This window comes from Molothrus ater, chromosome 1, assembly GCF_012460135.2.
Source record: "Molothrus ater isolate BHLD 08-10-18 breed brown headed cowbird chromosome 1, BPBGC_Mater_1.1, whole genome shotgun sequence".
Classification (NCBI taxonomy): Eukaryota; Metazoa; Chordata; class Aves; order Passeriformes; family Icteridae; genus Molothrus; species Molothrus ater.
This window is the reverse complement of record NC_050478.2, coordinates 34648188-34669686: the sequence shown is the minus strand read 5'-3', so window position 1 is coordinate 34669686 and position 21499 is coordinate 34648188. Positions and strand designations below refer to the sequence as shown.

Below are 21499 nucleotides of genomic sequence, written 5' to 3'. Positions count from 1 at the left end.
AAAGCTGAATTCCGTGTATGTATTTCTTTATTCCAGATACAGACCCACGCGTATTAGAAAAACAAGAACTTCAGCAGCCAACCTATGTTGCTCTAAGTTACATTAACAGGTAAGTGGTTATTTTTCAGGTATAACTGATCTTGGTTTGGTATATACAATATATATTCTACCAAAATTGGCATGCTTATGGATGCACTCTTTTGCATCATGGGATATGACACTATCAAAACACCTGTTTTGGAAAAACAGTTTAATTAAAATTTAACTAAATTTTTTTATGACTTTTGCATTGGGCACATGCAGCCCTTCAGCTGTACTGCTCAAATACTTAGGAATAAGGTTCTAGCTTTTGATGTTTTGGCTAAATCTCATGCCAAACAAGATAATTTTTCTTGGCTTAGTTTTCTATTTTATTGTACTTCACACAAGTGAGTAGAGAAAGATTTCACTTATGATTGAAAAAAGCTCTATCTGATAATAGTTCAGTATATAAACTGATTTCTTACAGAACTTCAGAAGTTTTTCAACCACAATATATATCTTTAAAAATCTTGCTTACCAGTCCTGTAGAACCTAAAACTTGAAAGCAATTAAGAAATTAAATCATTTTTAAACTACTTTTCTAAGTAACAGAGCCCCAGCTCTTCAGTTATTGACTGATGGTGGTACTGAAACCTCCAGGGTACTCCAGCATGGATTATTAATTTTTATGCATAGAAGACCAGTTTGCTTTTTTATTTTTGCTGTCTAGAGAATGAGATACAAGCTCATAACCCTATAAGCCTGGAAAATTAACCCAAGATTCAGTTTGCCATAGACTGAGTTGATTCAAACTCTCATGGGTCACACAAAATTTTTCTTTGTAATTCTACTTCATTTTAAAAATGGGAAAAAGTGAAACAAAATCAAAAACCAACAAACTATTTAAAACACAGAATCCACTGTTTGACTTTCTATAATGTTTGCTGCAGCAAAAAAGTGTCAGTGGGTGTGTGGGGGAAGAATACTTCGAGGTATAGAATTAAGAACTGGTGTTCATTTGGTAAAATGACTACATTTTCTCCACTGCATGAGACTATGATTAAGAATAGCCAGTATTGACATGATTTCCTACTTGGCAAGTAACTCTTGTTCTTCCTGGAGACAGTCCGACTCCTAAAGCATATTTTGAAATTAGCCATGACCCTTTTTAACACTTAGTTCTGCTGATCTCATTTAATGTATAAAACCTTTTTTTTCCAATATGTAGGCTTGGTATGCTGTTGCGCATGTTGGTATGTTTCCCTCTTTCCATCATATACTTGGGTGTTTTCTCTTTTTGCTTCTGTGGTTATTTTACTTAATGTGAGAGAGGAGAAAGGTTTTGGTTTTGCTTTTTTTTTTTTAATTAGGGAAAAGCTGTTTTTAAGAACACATACTTGACCATGGGACTTGTTTTAAGACAGTGGGTCTTGATCATCCAGTTTGGAATCAGACTAATTTTAAAGTAGTCTGAATGTGATAACTCATCTAGATTTCATTATTTTGGTACCCTTTAAACAGAGTTCTGTGTAACTGAGACAGTTTTAGTTGCCACATATTTTGTCCAAACTTTCTTACCCTGTCATTTCTGAAAAGTAATTCTGGAGAACTGAACTGTGCTGTTTGTATAGTAAAACTGAATCTGAATTGACTTGTGCTTGAACCAGCTGCTATTTAGCTGCTCTTTTAGTTGTATTTTAATTTTTTCCAAAGTGCTAGTATCTTTCATTGAACCACCTGCTCTATGCAACTCAAGCTCTTGGGGGAGCAGCAATATCCATTACAGTACAAGACATGCCTTTCTATTTCCCACTACATATGCCAGAGCTGAGTTCTGCTTTGTTGTCCCAGGCTATGAACTCAGATTTTGTAGCCTAATACATGTCATAAACATGTTGCATACTGTTAGATATCAAACACCAGATACTGCTGCACTTTTTTTAAACCCATGCTTTTATGGCTTCCAAGTGGAACTGAACTTAGCTCAGTTCCTGCTGTGAGTTACAGACCTTAAAACAATCTTCCTCTGTAAGCTTGTATATTCAATATGTTCTGTGTGGGCCATACAGTCTTGTGGAGCCTGGGAAAATAGGGGCAGCTGATTCTCAGGGACTGCCAAAATTGTATGATAAGATGTACAGTAAATATATGTTGTGGTAGAAAGATTAAATGGGTGTGCTTTATGCTCTGCCCATTGCCCTGTTGTATGGTGGCTATTATGAGCTAAAACAAAACATAAATCTGGGTTGTCTGGCTTGATAGCTGGGAGGATAAAGTATCAGTAAAACAGATAGTAGAGAGGGAAGAGTACCAGAGTCTCTGTTTACAACTTGAACATACTCTCATTTCCATTTCCCTTCTATCCCTGGTTATTTTCTCAGGCATATTATTTTGGCAATACTGTTTGAGCTCTGAAGTTCTGAAACAACCCTCAGATTGTGGATGTCTAAATCTGTAAGGCTCCAACTCCTTCTCCGCTGGAGATTTACTGCCATTACAGCTTTCAGTAACTGCACACAGATGCTGTTTCCATAGTGTGTGATCCTCATGTAGACAGATAACATTCCTTTTAAAATGGGTGGACAAAATATAAATTATGGGTCATAACGGTTTGTTACTGCTACATCAAACACTTCCTTCAGACACTGACTGAATTGTCACAAATCCCTTTCTCAGACAAAGTTTAGTGTAGCCTTAGTGCAGTCCCCAGTATTGATGGCTATTCCCTGCTTTCTTCTGCTTTGGTTTCTTAGAAGTCAGAATTGGAATCAATAAAAGACACACTACAGCCAAAGCAGATGCAGTTAATCTGTTTCCGTCCCATAAATACAGGAGAGGTTTGTCTGCAAGGAGTTCAGTGGTGCTACTACAAGAATGGAGTTCTGGCTGTGATCTGTCAGTAGTTGCAAATGAGCTCTTGGGCCAACATCCTCCAGTACTTTCTGGAGGCATCTCCTTTGTGGATGGGTCAGGACACCTTATATTTTGTATTGCATTGAAATGCAGTAGTTAGCCACAGTGATTAATATTGCTTACACTGCTACTTAAATGCAGGTTTTATAGCTTTAAGTTAATAAACATGACTATGAATTTTGCTTGGAGTTTATTGGAATCTGCATAGCATTCTTTGTGCCTCTGAGTGTGCTGGTGTGAGTCTTTAGAGGTGATGGCTCTCAAGGTTGCTCTGTTACCTGGTATTGCAGCATGGAGCCAAGGCTTTTAGCCTCGTGCAGTCTCATGGAGACAGACTTCTCAGTATTCTCATATTTGAAAGTTTCTTTCATGTGGATACTGCTGGTTACCTGTTAATGAGGAGAGTAGCTGTTGTGGGAATGTTTGGGCTTTTTAGAAAACAGCAAAACAAGCATACCACTATTACTGGCACAAGTGAGAAGACAACAGAGGCATGCAAATAATTCCTTTGTCTGAACAGGTAGTACTAAAAAAATGTTTATAATAAAAAAGCTATTATTCCCAACTTTAGTGGATGAAAAATTCTTTACAATTAAATTTTAATGGAGGTATTTCAACTTTTAGATTGGAAGTATCAGAAATAGGAAGAAAGCATAAATTATTGGAGTAAATTCCTTTCACCTTGATTATGAAGGGTAGGAGGTGCCATAGTAACATATATTATTGGAAACATATACCATAAAAAGAACAATTAATTCTGTATTTATTACAATTTCCATGAAATACATTTTTCTTAAATACAGTAATTGCTTTGTTTTAAAAAGTTTCATCCAGTTGGGGAAAAAAGAAAACTAGTATGCACCTACAACTGAAACTAAGCAGTCATAATTATATACTGTTTCTACTTCAAATTGCATAATGGCTATATTAGGGAATTGTTGAAAATAAAGACTGTTGTAATCTTAAAGTCTTTTAAAATCTAGCAAAATGCTTTAATTATGTTAACCCCAGGTTCTTTTTAATAGTTTTTTTCTGTTTATAATTGAGGTCATAGAAGAAGGGTTATATAGTAAAATACATTTTAGGCATCAATCCTGCAAGCAGTTAGAGCAGACTGGTGAGAACCTTTTCAGTGTTGCCTCTGGGCAGTCTGTTGAATGAGACTTAAATGTCTATAAATTTCATTCTCATGCACAGCTGGTACCACAAATGGAACCTGTGATCAAAACTGGATGGCATTCTTAGACAAAGAACCCAAGATTATCCTTGCACATCTCTGAACCAATCTAACATTTTCGCTCCTCCATCCAGATTTTATTTTTAACTAGCAAGATTTCGCCTCACTGTTACCATTGTAAATTCCTATAGGCTTCAGGCATCTCACCTCCCCCCACTTCCCTTTTATTTCTCCTGTCATTGACTGGAAACAAAGCTTTCTTACTTTGCTTCCTTTTTTTAATACCATGAGAAGTAAAATCAATCATTTCTGTGAGCATACACGTTTGTGAAAGAAATTAATTGCATGTAAAGTTCTGGCCACTGCAAACTCTCCCTGTGTCTTGTCCAGCTTGCTATTGCCTTTTTTTTCCAGGAGTAAAACAAACAACCAATACCATAGGATTTAATGATTATTTGAAAGCTATTTCGAAAAGTGACAAAATTTTAGGTAATGTTATATTTAGTATGCACTAAGTTACAATGCAGTAACAAGAAGGATGGTTTTGGATTTGACGCAATGTACTTTGACTACATCTGTGGGATTTTGTTGCCTGGAATCAGAAGAAAAACTTCTGCAAATAATGTTGAAGTGGTGATATAAATAGCTGTTCTTTAATGAAAGCCTTCAGGTGCACAAAATACACGAATATGCACATGTGGCACAGGATTTCTATGATTTTTATAAGGTTAATTAATTAATACATCTAGCAGGTACAACCAATAAGGGACCATTTGCCCCAGCAACCCACCCTTGGATCTGCCCCTTGGAGTTGCTCTAGGGGGTTCCTTGCCCTTTATCTTGTTATGTCCCTCAGGTGTTGGTGTAAAACAAAATGTCTATGTTAGAAATACTCTTCTTGAGAATAAGACTAAACGGAATTTCAAGAATGTGTTATAAAGGGCTAGCTATTGTTCTAAAGTGTGAGAAAGGCTGAGAAAGTGTTAAAAACTATACAACCATATATTAAAAATCTATAAAGCTACAAATACATGAAAAAGCTAAAAATCTTTAGGCATCAGTTTCTTAGCAGAGCATCCAAACCATGTGATACTGCAACACATTGCACTTTTCGTGTGGTTCAGGCCTGAGAGATTTTCCTGGGGTAAACTATGAGCAGTAGTTGCACAAGAAGCTGATGAAAGACTGTAGCCTCTTGGAGGTCATAGCCCATGGCTGGATGTGCCATCAAAGTGCTCTATCAAGCATTTTCTCAGCAGCAGTGGAATTGTTGTTGCTTCCTTTTTTTCTAAGAGCACAAGCATTACGTTGTTTGAGTAATTTGTGCATAATTTGTGGGAGACAATTTTGTTTTCTCCCCTTTGATTCCCTAAGAGTGTTTTAATCTTCAGACTATTGATTACTTTGGGGTAGGATGTAGCTTCTCTTCCTGGCATTTCTCCTCCTTGCCTTCTGATGCCTGTGTACCATCACTGTAATTGCTGCTGGGGCACAGTTTGCAATGAAAGTCAAGAGCATGGAGAGAAATATGTTTATTTCTCCTTTCTTGCCATCATAAAAAATACTTTTGCAGAAGGCATATGGAAAGTGAAGCAATTCTGGATCGGTGAGCATCTTTCTCTAAAATAACTATTCCCTGCAATAGTTATTGCAATAAGCAATAGATCAAGCTTCAAGTCTTTCTAATTATTTCCACTTTGAAGTTGTATCATTGATGGTACATAACAGATTGAGACATGCTACCAACAAATATATAAAATTTGAAACTGATTTTTTGATCTCAGAATAGTTAATTTCATTTTTTTTGAATGAGCAAAAAGCAATTTTTTTTTTAAGGTATAACTAAGAACCCATCCTCACTTTTTTTAGTGTAGCATACACTGTCTTAAATCTCATGCCATGATATAGAAACAGAAGGGTAGGGACAAAGGAGACTTTTCCATTTCAGGACTTCTATTGTAGATGAGTTTTTCTGCATGGAATATATGAGCCTGTGAATCTGTTGAAGTATTGCTATATCACCTGTTGAGCCTTGCTACATTTTATAGTGCCTAAGTACCACAGTTCTTCTTCTTCTTCGTCTTAAAATTTAACTTTTCCTTCCCATAACATTTACTGTCTCATTTGAATTGAATATCCCAACTTTGTAAAAGTGCAGGTGATTCCCTTGGATTGTTGCTTCTCATCACATGGAAGGTGCATGCCAATGCTTCCAGTAGCTGCTGGTTGAATGCATGTGACAGGATACAGAAAGAAAAGGATCAAAGTAACATATCAATTGCCAGATAATATTTTTCTGTGTAAGCCTATTTTTAAGTTAACAGTGACCAAGTAGATCATATGGTTTTATTCATGTAGCCATATCTTTATGCTCTGCTATTTGACTTGTTCTGGAGATGGAACAAGACAAACTTCAGATGATAATTCAAACAAGATGTGCAGAAATGAATGATAGTTAGGGTAAGGGGAATGCCTTTTGGTTTGGAAGGATTTATGCAGATGGCTTTGTTTTCTCTTTCTCTCTTTACCAATTTCAAGCTAAGCAAAGCTGAAGATTTATATGATGTACAGCTCTTCTATTTCATGTCAGCAGTAAAGATCAAAAAGCAGATTGGCACTTTGAGGAAAAGCCTTAATGCCATGCCTTGAAATAAAAATTACATGGTAAATTTAAACGTAGGACACTGAAAGAATGTGTCATAGTTGTGGGGTTGATTTTTTTTTAATTGATAGGAATTAACTTTTTTATGGTAATTTTTCTGTGCAAGACTCAGGATTTTTCCTTTTCTTTTCTTTTCCACCCCATGAATCTGAAGTGAAAGAAGCACTGCCAAGTCAGCATCATTTCTTGCAAGTGCATGTGTGCACACCTCAGTGTAATTCAGTTACCAAGCACTAGAGCCTGTCAGTATAAGTCCTCAAGATTTTCAGGATTCTTGTCTCTATTGGTATTTCTTCGTCCTTTGTCAACGTGGCATGCCAAAATTGATGAAAAAACCATCTTGTCTTCCTGGCACTGTTTTTTGTCTTGGCCAGTTGCGTTTCAATTCCCAGCTCTCTGCATAGGTCTCTTGCACAAATCACTGCATTTAGCAGAAGGGGAAGGAGAAGGAGAAATACTTTATTGTCTCTTGCTTTAAAAAGGAGGGCATTTGATTTCTGGGATGTTTAAATTTGATCCTAAGCAGTAGTAATGTTCTCAGAACGACCGTGTGTTGGCTTCACAAAAAACCGTATTGAGATATTTTGCTGTCAGCTGTGTGGGCTAATAAGGCTCTCAGTGTCTATTTCTCTGTGTCATACCACAAGGTCCTAATTCTTACTAGACTCTGGTAATGACATATGTTCATTCTTTATATTGCAGTTACCTACCTCTGCAAGCTCTGCTTGCAGAGCTATTTGGAAAACACATTAATGTGCCCAGTTTCAGATCCTCTGCAGAGATAAGAACTTGGAGAAACTATTATGCTTTGATTTATGAGTGAAGGATGAGCAAAAATTTTACAGTTGTGATTAGTTTTCTTTTCAAGTACAATCTGAGTTAAAATGGCTGAAAGGAGTGGCTGTTCTTCCTGTCTCTACCATTTAGAAAAATGGCTGACATACACAGCTAGTTACCTCCTATCCTGGTACGTTTATTTTCTTTAAATTACCCGCAACAAAACATTACGTGCACAGGATTAAATTACAGAATGAGTAGATGACTCTAGGAAAGGTTCATGCTGTCCAGTGTTTTGCTAAAAGCTTGTCATGACAATCTTAGCTACATGTGATGACTTGCAGATTGGTAAACTTGCTGTCCCTGGAATCCCAAAGCAGCCCAGACCAGCTGCTGGTTATTTTCATTAACTGTGGCCTGATTTTTTATGAACCTAAAATTTACTTATCACTGACCTTGTGTATAAAAGTAGTTGCACTTCTTTGTCTAATTTCACTGATTTAAAAAAGTAACAATATTTCATTGTAAAACTGCCTACTTTGATTTGTTGCGAAAAAGCACGCACAGGATTAATCTACAGAAAGATTTAAAATTAGATTTTCAAATAAATTTGATCGTTCAAAATGCAAATTATTGAATTACTTTTTTTCCCTATGTTAGTTTTTAGTTATGTGAGCACATTTTGTATTCTTAGATTCATTCCAGTCATGAATATCCCACTAATTTATTAAAATGCAACAAACCATATCCATAATTCCTAAGGTGTCTAAAGATGCTTGATGTTTTCCTCTCTTCTCCTTCGTTCTCATTTTTGCATGTAGCACGTCCAGGTAAGGGCCCTTGCGTGTAATTTGTAAAGTCTTGCTAGTGCTCGGTGAGGAATGGGGCCTAGAAACATAAAGGCCACGTAGCAAACATGAGTTGCAGCACAAAGTTTATATATTGTCATAGACAATAAAAGTAGGGCCACAATTTGGAGGTTGCATGCCAAGGCTGTCCAAGTCATGCTTTAGGACAGCCTGTAGCCTAGACTAGAGATTAAGTGCAGATGAGAGAATATTCTTAGTGCTTAGAGAACTTGGCTCGTGAGGAAAGAACATTGATGTCATCTTCCGCTACGTGAAACCTACTCCAAAGTGTTACTCTCAGCCTTAATTTTCATTAAATACGTTTGCGGTTGGCTTGACCTCTCAATTTGATTCTGAGCCAGGGAGAAAATTTTATATCCTGCAAAGATACATTCCTTATCCCACCACTTCCTCTGCAATGCTCCAGTGCCCCAAGAAATGGAGACCAGGTGGAGAGCTCGACAGAGTTGGTCTCCTCTCTTATTGAGGCCAAGGGTGCATTTAGCAGGTCAGCAAGGGAATTTTGGAGTCCACCAGTAAAATGCTTTTGAAAGAGGGTTCTCCTAGGTCTGACTGGAATAGCACAGGTTATAGCAGTCTTTAAGCACAGTCTTCAGTAGAGAGCTGAAAGGAACCTGTGTTGTGCACTGGAATCCTGACTAGGCTTCATGCTAGAACAAAATGAAGGTCAGAACTGAAGCCATCTGAAAGCAGCTGGTGGATAGAAAACATAAGCATGAAAGAGAGCAGCGAGGATATACGTTATGATAAGGAATTAGTGAAGCTGGACTTCCCTGATTGTGAGCAGGTATTATATAGTAAAGGAACTTTTAATATGATGAAAACGAGGAAAGAAGAAAAGGTTCCTTTGGCTTTTGGTTTTCCTTTGAGGCTGCTCTCCTAAACTTGTAAAGTGCTGAGAGGAAGGAGCCCTGGCACATCATCTGTGATTTTTGTTTAATCTACCTAATTTTGCCAAGGTAGTATGGTATCATGTAATCAGAAAATAATTTTTAACAGTGTAGAGACAGTAGGCAAAATCATAGGGTTTCCTGAATTTTTGTTTTGAATGTAAAAACAGAGAAGGGATTGCTCTGATCTTTCCCTTGGATTTTTCTGAACCATCTTGTCCAGAGCTCAAACAGTGAACACAATTTACACAGCTGTAGAAGTGAGAACTTGCATGACAAAGTAGAATTAAAACCCTGAAACTGGTGCAAATACATGGTTTTTTTCTGATGTACATCTGTTGAATGTGTTTGTGAATAGAGTTGCCTGTCTTTGACCTCTGAAAGTCTGAAGTCTAATTCAATGCACTTAAACAATAGTTGTGTATGTTACATAGTACACATTGTTGAAGTAACTTATGTTGGATTACAGTGACCTGAAGCGCTCAAAAAGGCTTGCTTGGCTCAGCAAACAAATGCTATTAAAAGGAGGCTTTATTTAATTAATTTGGCTCTGTTATAGTACAATTAGTCAGGCTGATTTAGTACTTTCTGAGTCTTGGTTTCCCTGAAGCAGTACAATTTTGCAGACTCTAGATTTCTTGTTCCAATTTTTCAGAGAACCGAGAAAGGTTTTCTTTCATTGTCAGTGTTGGGGGTTTGTTTGTGGAGTTTTGTTGGTTTTTTTAAATCAGGCACAAGTATTTCCCCAAGTGGTATATGAGGACACAGGCAGAGATGGAAACGATTACAGCAGTAATTCCATCTACAGGTGTAGATGGGCTACAGGGGTAGTCACTGCTGATTTATTTATTGATATTTATTGATTTATAACTGTCCTTGATTTATTGAGGAATTGTTGTGGGTTGGCCTTGCATGAGTGTTTAGTATCTAGTAATTTCTAATTAGAGTATCTTTTGTAATGTATGAGCAAGACACCATAACGGAGAGGGATATAGTTGTGGGTTGTGGATTCTGGATGGAGGTGCAAAAAAGGTGACTTGTTCCAAAGTTGCAGATAAGTAGTATTTCATATCTGCCACCATCAGTGCTGGGGATTGACCATGTACCTTGAACGAACCTTTCCCAAGAACTTTTGAGCTGGGAATAGGCTGGATTTATTACTTGCTTTTATAGCATGGATAGCAGGACCATTCCTCTTAACATCCAGTTCACCTATAGCTTCTGTGGTGGTGGCAACAATTTGTGGTAGTAAGTTCCATTGCTGCTACACACAATGTAAAGTAAATTCAACAAAACTTGAGTATTTGTTGAAAGCAGTCTCCTTCCCTGCAGAAGCTTCCAATGTGAAATATGCTTAATAAGTGTTAAAAAACCTAGCACAAAACATCCCTGTTCAAGGTGGGTCGAAGCATTTATGTGTGACTTCCCTCTCTACTTTTTCTTATTTAATTTGCTCACCTGCCATTTCTAAAAGGTCAATACTTAGGAAAAGTTGTGAAGCAATTTAAACCAGGTTAGTCAGGCAATGCTGTTTGCAAGAGGTAGCTGAACAGTTCCTGTCCTCCACATAGAGGATTACCAGGGCTGATGCTGACTTTTTAACCATAGAGCACGGGTATAAAAGCCTGGTTTGAATATTTCTAGCACAAAACCTTTGAGCTTATGCTTTTAATGTGATCTTTGGGATCTGACCAACTACAGAAATAGTATCTGTTACCAATAGATAGTAACAGATATCTATTATATCTGTTACTTCTACAGATATAGAAATGCCCTGAATTTGCACCCAGCGCTATGTAGCAGCTCTTTAATGAAAAGAAAACCAAGTGTGTTACCATATAAAATAATTAGGAAAATACCACTTGCTAAATGTAATTCTCATAATCTGCTAAATATAGTGAAAAATGACATTTTGCGGGAGCTTTCAAGAGCACACGGGGGAGTACTTAAATTTCCTGTTCCAAATAATTTTCCTATGTAAAGTATATTGCCTTATTTTTTTTTTTTTTTTCTACTGGTTTCTCTTGCACAGTACTTAGTCATAATGCTCTTAGACGTTGTCCTTTGTTGTTGCTGTTGTTTTTTGCCATTTAATGAAGAAAGCTGGAAGCAGGTTTGTAGAAACCAGTAGTGCAGTTATATAAAATGAATGTACTCTTCTTCATGCTAGTAAAAGAAACATACAATCAATAAGTAAAGAACTTCTAATATCTCTTTCACACTCCATAAATGTAATCTCATTTGTTCTTATTGGCACCTAAGGTCCTGTGCACATAATTGTTGATTTGCATCATATGTTTTAATGCTGCTGGTAGTTTTGATTTCACCCATCTGGCTCAGTTAGAAGAGTGTAACTCAGCCCAGCTAGGCTGGGAATTGTGGACAGCACCACTGCTCTGCTGGAAACCAACCTGCATCCCTTTCACTTAGTAGGGATTTTGCTTTAGACTTAGGTGCAGTCCAGTAAGAACCCTTGACTGCCACATTGACTCGAAATCTGTTACAGGAAACTACCTGTCACAGTTTCTAATTGAATATTTCTACAAATCCCATGTGTTTAAATGAGGAGTGACTTAGTTGCTTGTGACAGATCAGAGCTGACTATCTTCCTACCTGATTTAAAATTATGAATTTTTTTTTTCTTTAACAGTATTTTTGTGCAGGAGTTAAATCATTTCCAAAACTTAATGGGGATTTTGCTTTAATTTCAGACTAAGAAATTTTAAAAATTCTGCTTACACAAAATGCAGTATAAAAATTACAATCTACATGCCCTCCTAAAGGTATTTTAAGTCTAGGCTTTTTTTTTTCATTTTAATTATTGGTTTAATATGATTGAGAAGTGAGGAAGCATTGCCAGTAGTATAAGCTTTATAGGAAAATATGTGGTATGTTCAATGAGCTAGGCAATTACATGTATTTTGGCTTTGTATTCATGTGATCCATAAAAGATGTTCAGTTTCCTCATTATTAATATTTCCTCTTTCCCATTGCTGCCTCAGTGATGGTAAATGCAGACAGAAAATACTGCTTCAGTAAAGTTTGGACTTCATTATTTCACATCCTGAATGTCTAAAAAGCATGCTGGAGGTTTTCTGCACAGGTTGTGATGAAAAGGCTTAGTTTCTTGGTATATTATTGTGATGGGGAAAGAGAAGAACTGTGGCACAGAGGTATTCCATCCACATTTCTTGAAAATAGTTTCTTGGCAGAAATTGTACTCAAGTAGAAGTCCATTACCATGAACAATTTTTGATTTGCAAGAGCAGTAATTGTATACATACTGCTTGTCAATGCATGTTCTTACATATGGTATAAAACTAAAACATTGCTATCTGATGAGTTCTTCATTTTTGCTGATGTCCTTATTTCATTTGAGGCATGGTTTATTGGGGCAGCATGTAGGGCAGAGGAAAACTTTCACGATGAAACCTGAAACTGGATGAAACAAACCTGAAGGCTGGATCAAGTTCACAGGAACATTTGCTGAGGTTTCTAAGTCTGGGTTGAATTTGCAGCCAATCTGTGCTCACTTACTGTGCATTGAAAGAACCACAAGAAATGTATTGGTTTCATATGGTTTCAGCCTTCAGTAACTGCACACTACTGGTGACTTCAGTAAAAGCTGGTTGTTGCTTGCTTCTAATTTCAGTGAAGGGAACTGAGGCCCATGTCAAGTGATGTAAAGAGTCAAGTGTAGTAAGTGGTTGGACAGTGCCATCAAGTAGGAATGAGACAGAAAGCAAGAGACTTTGTGCTGCCAAAAGCACAAAGGAGAAAGGCAGATGTAGGCAGGATCTCCCATCACACTTGAGAAACTCCCACTTGCTCATTACTGAGCTACAGTGCAGGTGACAAGGATCAGACTGGGCATGCAGGGTGGGTCTTTTGTTGGCAGGAAAGAGAGGACAAGGAAGGGCCAATTCGCAAAAGTGACGATGCTTCACCTTGTGGGTACAAACATGGGAGTTTTGTGGAGGATATCTTTCAGTCAGGGAAACACAAGGGAAAAAGTTTAATTGTGGGATAGAAGTATCTGAGGGGAGTAAAAACCTGGGTCAGCTTATGGGATGACTGAAACATATCAAGAAAGGAAAATTCAAGGGTTCTTCAGTGTGATGGGTAGGGGCCAGTATCTCATTATAACAGCTAGAGAAGGGTTATTTCTGCATCCTGATGAGTAGATGTTAAAGGAAAGCTTTAATTGTCTCTGGAAATAAAGTCATCTGGGGGGTTCACTTAAAAGCTTTGTTTGCTAATCCTCAGAAGATACTTGCTGAGATGGTGCTTGCAGCTCTCCCTTGTGAGCACTGTGTCACAGGAGAAGTTTGATGGATGCACGTTTGAATGGGACTTGGTATCATTCTTTGGAGGTAATACCACTAAGAAACTGATCCCTTTTTATTTCTCTGTCAACAATGCTGAAATAAATCAGCTAGCACTTGAAGTTGCTGAACTTTGGATTAAGTAGCAGTGTGGAAATATATTTGGCAAAAAAAAAATAAAACCTAATGATAAATAAAAAGCAATCTCCCATGACATATGTAGGAAGCCTGGTTTTTGAAATTCCACCATACTTCCTGCCAGTCAGAATTGTGGAACCTGCTGGGCATTTTTTACTAAGCTTAGCAGTAGGGTAGAGGCTTTTAAAAAGTTAGATAAATTAATCTAATCTTCATCTAATAAGTTGTTGGCTGAGCAGGAAAGACCCAAATTAATGCTCTGGGTACTGAGAGGAAGGACTCAGGTGCTATATGCTGTCTGGCAGTGCAGCTCTGGAGTAGCCTTAGCACATAAGAGCTTGGAGGAAGCAGGTTTCCATTACTTCTGCTGGTCATAGGCAATTTGTCTTCTGTCCGTATCATCTAGTGGAAAACTCCCTATGGCCTTGTGTTTGGCACTCTGATATTTCTCACAGTACTTCACAGAACTACTGGTTTGTCCTTGGGGAATTCAGTAAATATCTATGAGAAATTAAGTGCCTTGCTGTAATACTGGCTTTGGATCAGCGGGAGCTGTAAAGAGTAGTGCAAGGTAGAAAAGTTTTAGAAGGAACTAGAATAAGAACTACCAGCCAGATATCTAAGAAACCTCCCAAATTAAATCTTCCTGTTATGTCTCTTTGGCACCTGCCTTCCTGATGATACTGTGTGTTGCAGGCACGGCAAGCAAAGTCTGTGGAGCTGTGGGATCCATGGGGGCTGTCTGTGTGGTCTGTGTGCCTAGGGATTCAAGAGAGAGAACAATATCTAAAGGGACAAATGTTATTGAACAGTGGTCTTCAAGTTGGGTTTGTGTGCCAATTTCCTGTGTAGACAAAAGTTTTCTGCTAACTTTCAACAATTAGTCCGCAGTATCTGAACTATAACCCCAGTTTTCAAGCGACAGATGCTGAAGACTTGGCTAGATAATTACATTAGCATTTACTTTCCTAAAAACTGTACATAGAGAAAGACAGCATACTGGCAGGGCTTTTCCATAAGAGCAACAGTTCACAGAAAGTAGCATTTCATTGTTATGTCTGTGATGCAGCTTTGAGAACAAAACCAGGTAATCCCTGAGGAGCAATTCAGCCAAAGCAGCTCAGAGCTGTAAGAACTGGCCACCAGTACCTTGCAGCTCCTGCTGCCTGACTGCATATTTGTGCTCTTTTTTCTTTCCCCGCACTCCCCAATTTCCTGTGAAGATTAAATCAATGCAGCTCAGACTATGTTTCTGTGGTGGTTTTGTTTTTCTCTGAGTAAATTAAGAGCATTTCTATTTCTCAGTGCACTGAAACAATAGTGACAGAGCTAAAGGCTTATATTTGATGTGGTGAGAAGCTTTGTGATTTAAGAGGTGTCATGTAGGTTAAAGGTGGTGACAGGATATCAAGGATTCATTGCTATGAAGAGGAGCACAAGATCTCACCAGGTAGGAAAAAAAAGTGAGAGTGGAGTCTATAAGGAGGCCATATTCATTCTTTACCTCTGTTCTTGCATTATAACCTTGAGACTAAGTGTGAAAATACACGTTCAGATCTCCTTATCCTATATGGGGATGAAATGGGAAATGTTTTCTGTGGAAATTAGAGAATGAAAAATAATTATTCCCAGTAGCATGTAAAATACTTAAATGTATTTTTCCTCAAATACTGTCTCTGTTAAATGTAGTGCAAGTTACAAACTGTTCTTCCCTTACATCATTTGATTTTTGGGAAAGCCATTAGCAAAGGTATGAAGCTGTGAGCCAAAAGGCACAGGCTCTGTTCCCCATCCCATCAATTATCTGCTTTGTGATCTGAGGCAAGTCATTTTTCTGCCCCTGTGTCATTTCCTAATCTGTCTGATGCTTTGGCTGGCTGCTGACAGATCCCTCCATGTCCATGATGAAAAGTACTTTATATCAGACAGGTGGTGGTGTCAGCTGCATCTCTCTAGTTGGTGTCTGTTCCTACAGCATATTGAGAATTGCAGTTAATAAGCTAATCAAATAGAACTATGTTAATTTAATTTCAAAGACACAGATGTTACTTTAAATTCCATAATATATAACATAGAGATTGGTTTTTCAAGACTGGACAAGATAGGCAATTTAATGTGAATTAAATGCAGAAATTTTCACTAACATAAGTGATGACTCTGCTGTAGTTTATAAAGGTATGGTTGGTTTTCTGCCCTCAACTGTTCATTTTCTTACATGTCTTCTGCTTTAAAATTCTGGTTTAACCAAACAAGAAACCAGATGATCAAGGTGCTCTGTCAAGGGCTGCTTTCTAGTAAAAGTCTACATGCAGCGCTGGCAGCTTTGTGAAAGCACAGATGCTGGTGGACTTCTTTCAAATTCTTTTTGCTTGGCATTTATGTAATAGGTTGGATCAGTTGGCCTCCTGAACTTGCCATTTAGGCATTTATTAATTTAAATGCATGGTATGTATATAATACAGCTAAAATTGAGCTATATGAGCTTTAAAAATTACATTCCAAGAAAATACCAAAATTAGTTTGTAGTCCATTCTTATCTTTTAACTTCTGGGTTTTTTTAAATAGTGCTTGGTAAAAAGCCTACACCTCAAATACATATGTAATATATTGTCCTTCATTGTGTGGAATTGGCGAGCTTAAAATACTATTGACAGGAGAATTTTTTAGTCCAGATGGCCTCAGCTTTGTGTAATTTACCTTTTAATGTATGGCTTGCCAGCTGGGACAACTTTGCTTTGGGTGAAATTTGCATAGCCATCAGATATTTGTTACATGCCTGGAAAGAAAAGTGGGAGCAAGTTCTGGCTTATGCTAATACTTTGCTATCACCACATGCTACCACTAAAGTGGCAAAATAAGAATTAGACTCTTCATTTGTTCTCAGCAGTTAAATTATGAGTCTCTGCCTCATAAAGATTAGATATTTTTCCATGAGCTTTTTACTACTGATGAAGCAGGCAGTGCTTTAATCGTGAAATTGTTTCACCTTGTTAAAATACTGTCGTTCTTGTTGAACAAATTAAGTTATAAAATATTGAATATGTGCACCAGGCATTTCCAGACTTCAAATAAATTTTCAGACAAAACAAACTAAAACATTATAGGAATTCATGTTTTAATGCTTGATTTTATTCTAGTTCTATTTTTGTTACAGTAGTTTTAAAAGATTAGACATTACTCGTTCTAAAATAGTGCCACACTATTCTTGTAAATGTCCCAATAACAACAATAATTAATATCCCCACATTTGCATTTTAAGCCACTCCATTTCCCTAGTCATCTATTACTTGGATGTGAAAAAATCATTTCTCGTCAAAACTTGGCACAGAATACCTGAATTCCATACTTTTTACCAGATGTAAAAATAAAAGTGAACAAATTCATCTTTTTCCCACCAATTAAAGGGTTCAATAAAGTATGAGTTAAATTTTGTCCTTGTTTTGATAAATGGTTTTCATTTACAAAGGTTCAGATTGTTCTGATAAAAAAAAAAAAAGAAGTTAAGAAAAAGTTAAGGAAAAAAACCTAAGAGGGAGGTAGAGAAAAGTGGGATAGGGGGATCTGCCTCATGAATGATACTAACATGAAACTGCTGCTTTCCAGAGAATGCCTAACAGCCTCAGCTCCTTGGTGATTTCAGAGGAGCACTTGCTTTTTGCAATGCAGTACTATAAGAAAACAGCCGTCATCTCCACTTGACCACCATTGAGACAGCTTTGGTCACAGGCTGTGGTTGGGCTGCTGATCACATCTGTCTCAAAATACTTCCCAGTGGTTAATTCAGGCCAAGAGCCTTGTACTGCCTCAGAGTAATGTGTGTCCTTGTCTTCACTGAGAAAAAGTAGAAGTGTTTTTCATGTCTGTCAGTTTTTCATGAAGACCCTGCTTGTGCCCAAACCCAAACATACTACACAAGCCTGTAGTATCCTATTGAATCTTCTTAAGGAAACTTCTTGAGCCTGGGGATACTGAGAGAGAGATCCATTGATTTAAAATTATACTTGATGAGGTGCAAGTTTTATTCTGTGATTCACCATGCTAATTATAGTTCTCACTGGGGTAAAAAAGCTGAGAAATATTGAGAACATCCAGAAAATGGCAGAAGCATCTCCTGCCTTGGGTTAGTAGCCACACAAAGCCCACCAGTGTGCTGGCCAGAGCCCTGCCCTGCAACACGTGGAGTGGGTGGGTGGTTGTTTCATACAGAGCTGAGGACTGGTTTTTCTGCTGGATTGGTAAAAATCTGTTGCAACAGTGCTGGGTTTATGCCAATGAATCATCTTTATTTATTTAGGAACACTTTTTTTTCCAAGCCTGACTTCTTCAGTTCATGCAGTTATCGCAGCAGTGTTTCCCACTGGGGGAATTGCATGGTTCTTGCAGATTTCTGCCAGGAGGTGTTGGTCTGCCTGAGGCATAGGTGTGGAAGTTACACATGGCTGAAAGATACTATTTTCTCTTCAGTTAGTGTGCATTGCCACCACTCGAGGAGACCACAGAGGAGACAGTGGCATATAATGACCAGACAATATTGAAGCCTGCCGTCAGTTTATTCTTATTACAGACACAGATTTTTATAACACTTTGGCTTTATTCTGATCAGGGTTGAAGTTTCAGGTCTATCTTTAGAAAATGGTCTTTTTGAAAGCCAGAAATGTGTGGATGTGTCCTCATTCATCTGCAGAAGGACAAGCAGGGAGTGAAGGGAATGGTGTCAGCCTGTACTGTTGGAAGCACATTCCCTCCATGGAGGGCAGGGTGCTGAGGCATTCAAGGTCCTGCTGTTTTGTCTTGGCAGAGGACAAGTTGCTTGGTCCATTTCATGCCTTGCATGAAAGAGGACAGAGGTCTGCTAAGGCTGTGTTACATTGACACAATCTCGGTGAGTGTAAAATACTCACTAATTTAAGGAAGTAGGCTGACACTGAGCCTGAAGAAGAAGGGGAAGAAAATGCAGCCCACCCTTGCTCTAAATATGTAACTATTGGCATACAGGAATAGACATTTAAAATTTATCACAGAAGTGAGAGTACTTTGCAAGGCGGTGCCTGGTCAGAATGACAAAAGAACAGGCATATTCTGTAACTTGAAACTCAGGATTCCTTCCCATTTCTGTCTCCAGTGGTTAGAGTTCTTCGCTCTTGCTAGATTACAAGTCCGCAGGGACTTTTAAAACTACTTATTCAGACTTTACTGTTTTGGATGTACAAGAGTTAGTTGCATTAAGCTGTAGCTCAGAAAAAAAAAAAACCTGAAACCATTTTTATAGCATTTTAAAATAACTTTATTAAAGGATAGCATAAAAGATCACAGTTTTTTTGTTTTTACAGCTCTGCTTTGAAAAGATAATAAAGCTACTACACAGGACATGTATTAGGCTGGTGATTAATGTGTCTGTGTGTTACAACTCCGAATACTCTGAAACTAGCTTTATATTGGAATAAATGAAAATGTCACATAATGAAACCGCAGAGGAGGAGTACAGTGCTAAGAAAATAATGTGCACTAGTCTCTCACTAGGTAGCATTTTACATTAGCAGAGTGGGCTGAGCTTTTTTTGCCTTCCATATGGGGATCTTAAAGTACTTAACATCAAAGAGGAGCTCTGTTTTGATAGAGTAATTGCTAGAGCCTGGATAATCCTATCACACAAACATTAGCAGGAAGCTTGGGGCTCTTGACACATTGAAGAATACAGTGGAAGCTTTAAAGTGTTTTTTCCTAGGACTGTTCTTTAATCATCGATGTGTATCTTAAGCACTTTAGTTCTAATAGGTTGGTTTTAAGATGAGATCCAGTATTGAATAAATAAATGTTATTGGAAGGTAGATACATAGACAAGGTCTTTTTCCTCTAGGGAAGGATGGATATCTGCCTTCTTGTAGACACTGCATAATTTAGGTTGGAAAGGACCCAAGAGGTTTTGTCATTCAGCCCCTGGCCCTAAGTATGGTTAACCTCAAAGTTAGATGAGGCTGATTAAGGATCTTGTCTCTTTAGGCAGCCTTTTCCAGTGCCAAGGTGCTCTTGTGAAACCTTTTTTTGTCTATATAGAACTGAGATTTTTCTGTGCTAAAAAAATTTTATCCATTGACTTTTGCCCTTTTGATGCATACACATCTCTGAGGAGAGCCTGGTTTAACCTTCTAGTGAGACAAAATCTGCCAACTTACTCAGCTTCTTCACATCTTGCATGGTGCAGCCTCAGCCGTGCTCCCCTGCTGCCCTTCCATGGCTTTGCCTCTTTGCTGGGGTTGCAGAAGGGAACATTCTCTTCCAGATCAGTCCTCAGGAGTGCTGTGTAGGTGGCTTTAATGGATTCACTCAACCTGCTGCCTGCCATGGTACTAAATGCAGCACAGGCTGTGTGATTAACCTGTTGCTGCTGTGATGTGTTGCTTGTTCAGGGCTAAGATGCTTTCTTTCCCATTAACAGCTCTTTTCTAGGATGTAGCATTTCCTAAGCCCTCAGTCACCACAATGATCTGTAGTACCAGTGCTGTACTTATTAACAAAAAAAAAAACCCAAAACAAAATGAAAAAAAGGAGCTACAGACAGGTGTAGGTGCCTGGGTGTTCTGTCCTGTGTGTCTGACTGTTAAACACCAGAAGATGGAGTATCAGTCACCAAATACTCAGTTGCTGATCAACCCAAGTTTGCATGAGGACTGTTCTTTGGGTAGTGCCTCTGAGAGTTTGCTGTAAGAGCAGCTCACATAACCGGGTCAGTTTATGCCTTCAGTGGAATTCATCTCAATTACAGATGCGACCACTAAGTATTTTAATAACTATATCACTAATAGTTTAAAAAAACATGAAGGATTAAGAGCCATATGTTCTCCCAGGCATGTGAGCTTAACAAATGCAGCATTTTGCTATAAAACTTTTTTTTTTTCTCTTTGGTATGTAGCCACCCACCCCATCCCTTGGCAGAAGTGGGATTCTATCCACAAGCTTCAGGCGAGGGTGTGTGGTCTTACAGCAGCATGGGAGGAGTTGGGTCAAAGGGAAACTTTTATATATGTGCTGTGCTACTGAGGGGAAAGGAAGCAGTAAACCAGAAAGGACTGCCTTCTTTCAGTTCTGGCTCTTTTGGCTTTCACTTCTGCAGCTGAGGAATCCCCCTCCCTTCTCTGCTTCTTGTGTAAGAGCACAGATGCTGTGTTGGAGAGCCAGTGGAGCTGTGCTAATGGAGCTGAAGTCTAAATGAAGAACTCATCCTGCAGAGCCGACACTGTAGATTTTGTTGCCTGAGATGCATTTTGTGGAATACAAACCATGTTGGATGTATACAGCATATTGTTTATGAAAAATAAGTCAAGCAGCCAGGGGAACAGCATGTATTTTCTGGATAGATCTGCACTTCTTGATGCCAAACATGGTTTCAGTAATCTCATATTTAAGGGAATACAAATTGAAACCTTATTTGAGTGTGGCCTGACGGTAGAAATATTTTAATTGATGCAACTAGTTTGCTGCACAAATTTTTCTCTTCACTATGTATGGATGTAAATCAAAATAATATAATTTTCATTATTTCTTTGAAATGTGTGTCAGTACAAGAGAAACAGGAACAGGATAGTGTTTAGTCAGATCTGTGGTGCCAAACTTCCAGATCCATATTATTTCAATGACTAGTTATATGATTTTGATATTTCTTTCATACTTAATGGTTTTTAGTATCCAGTATTCCTGGGTCAGCTGTACTGGAGCGAATGGAAGTTTTG

The 21499-nt window shown here is 38.1% G+C and overlaps 1 protein-coding gene across 1 annotated transcript in view; it reads left to right on the top strand.

Moving 5' to 3' along the window:
* Nucleotides 1–21499, top strand: part of JAZF1 (JAZF zinc finger 1) — a 188775-nt gene that overhangs the window by 103518 nt on the left and 63758 nt on the right. Inside the window, exon 2 of the mRNA XM_036406767.2 lies at nt 37–109. Coding sequence (XP_036262660.1) covers nt 37–109 — 73 coding nt within the window. The remainder of the gene's footprint in view (nt 1–36; nt 110–21499) is intronic.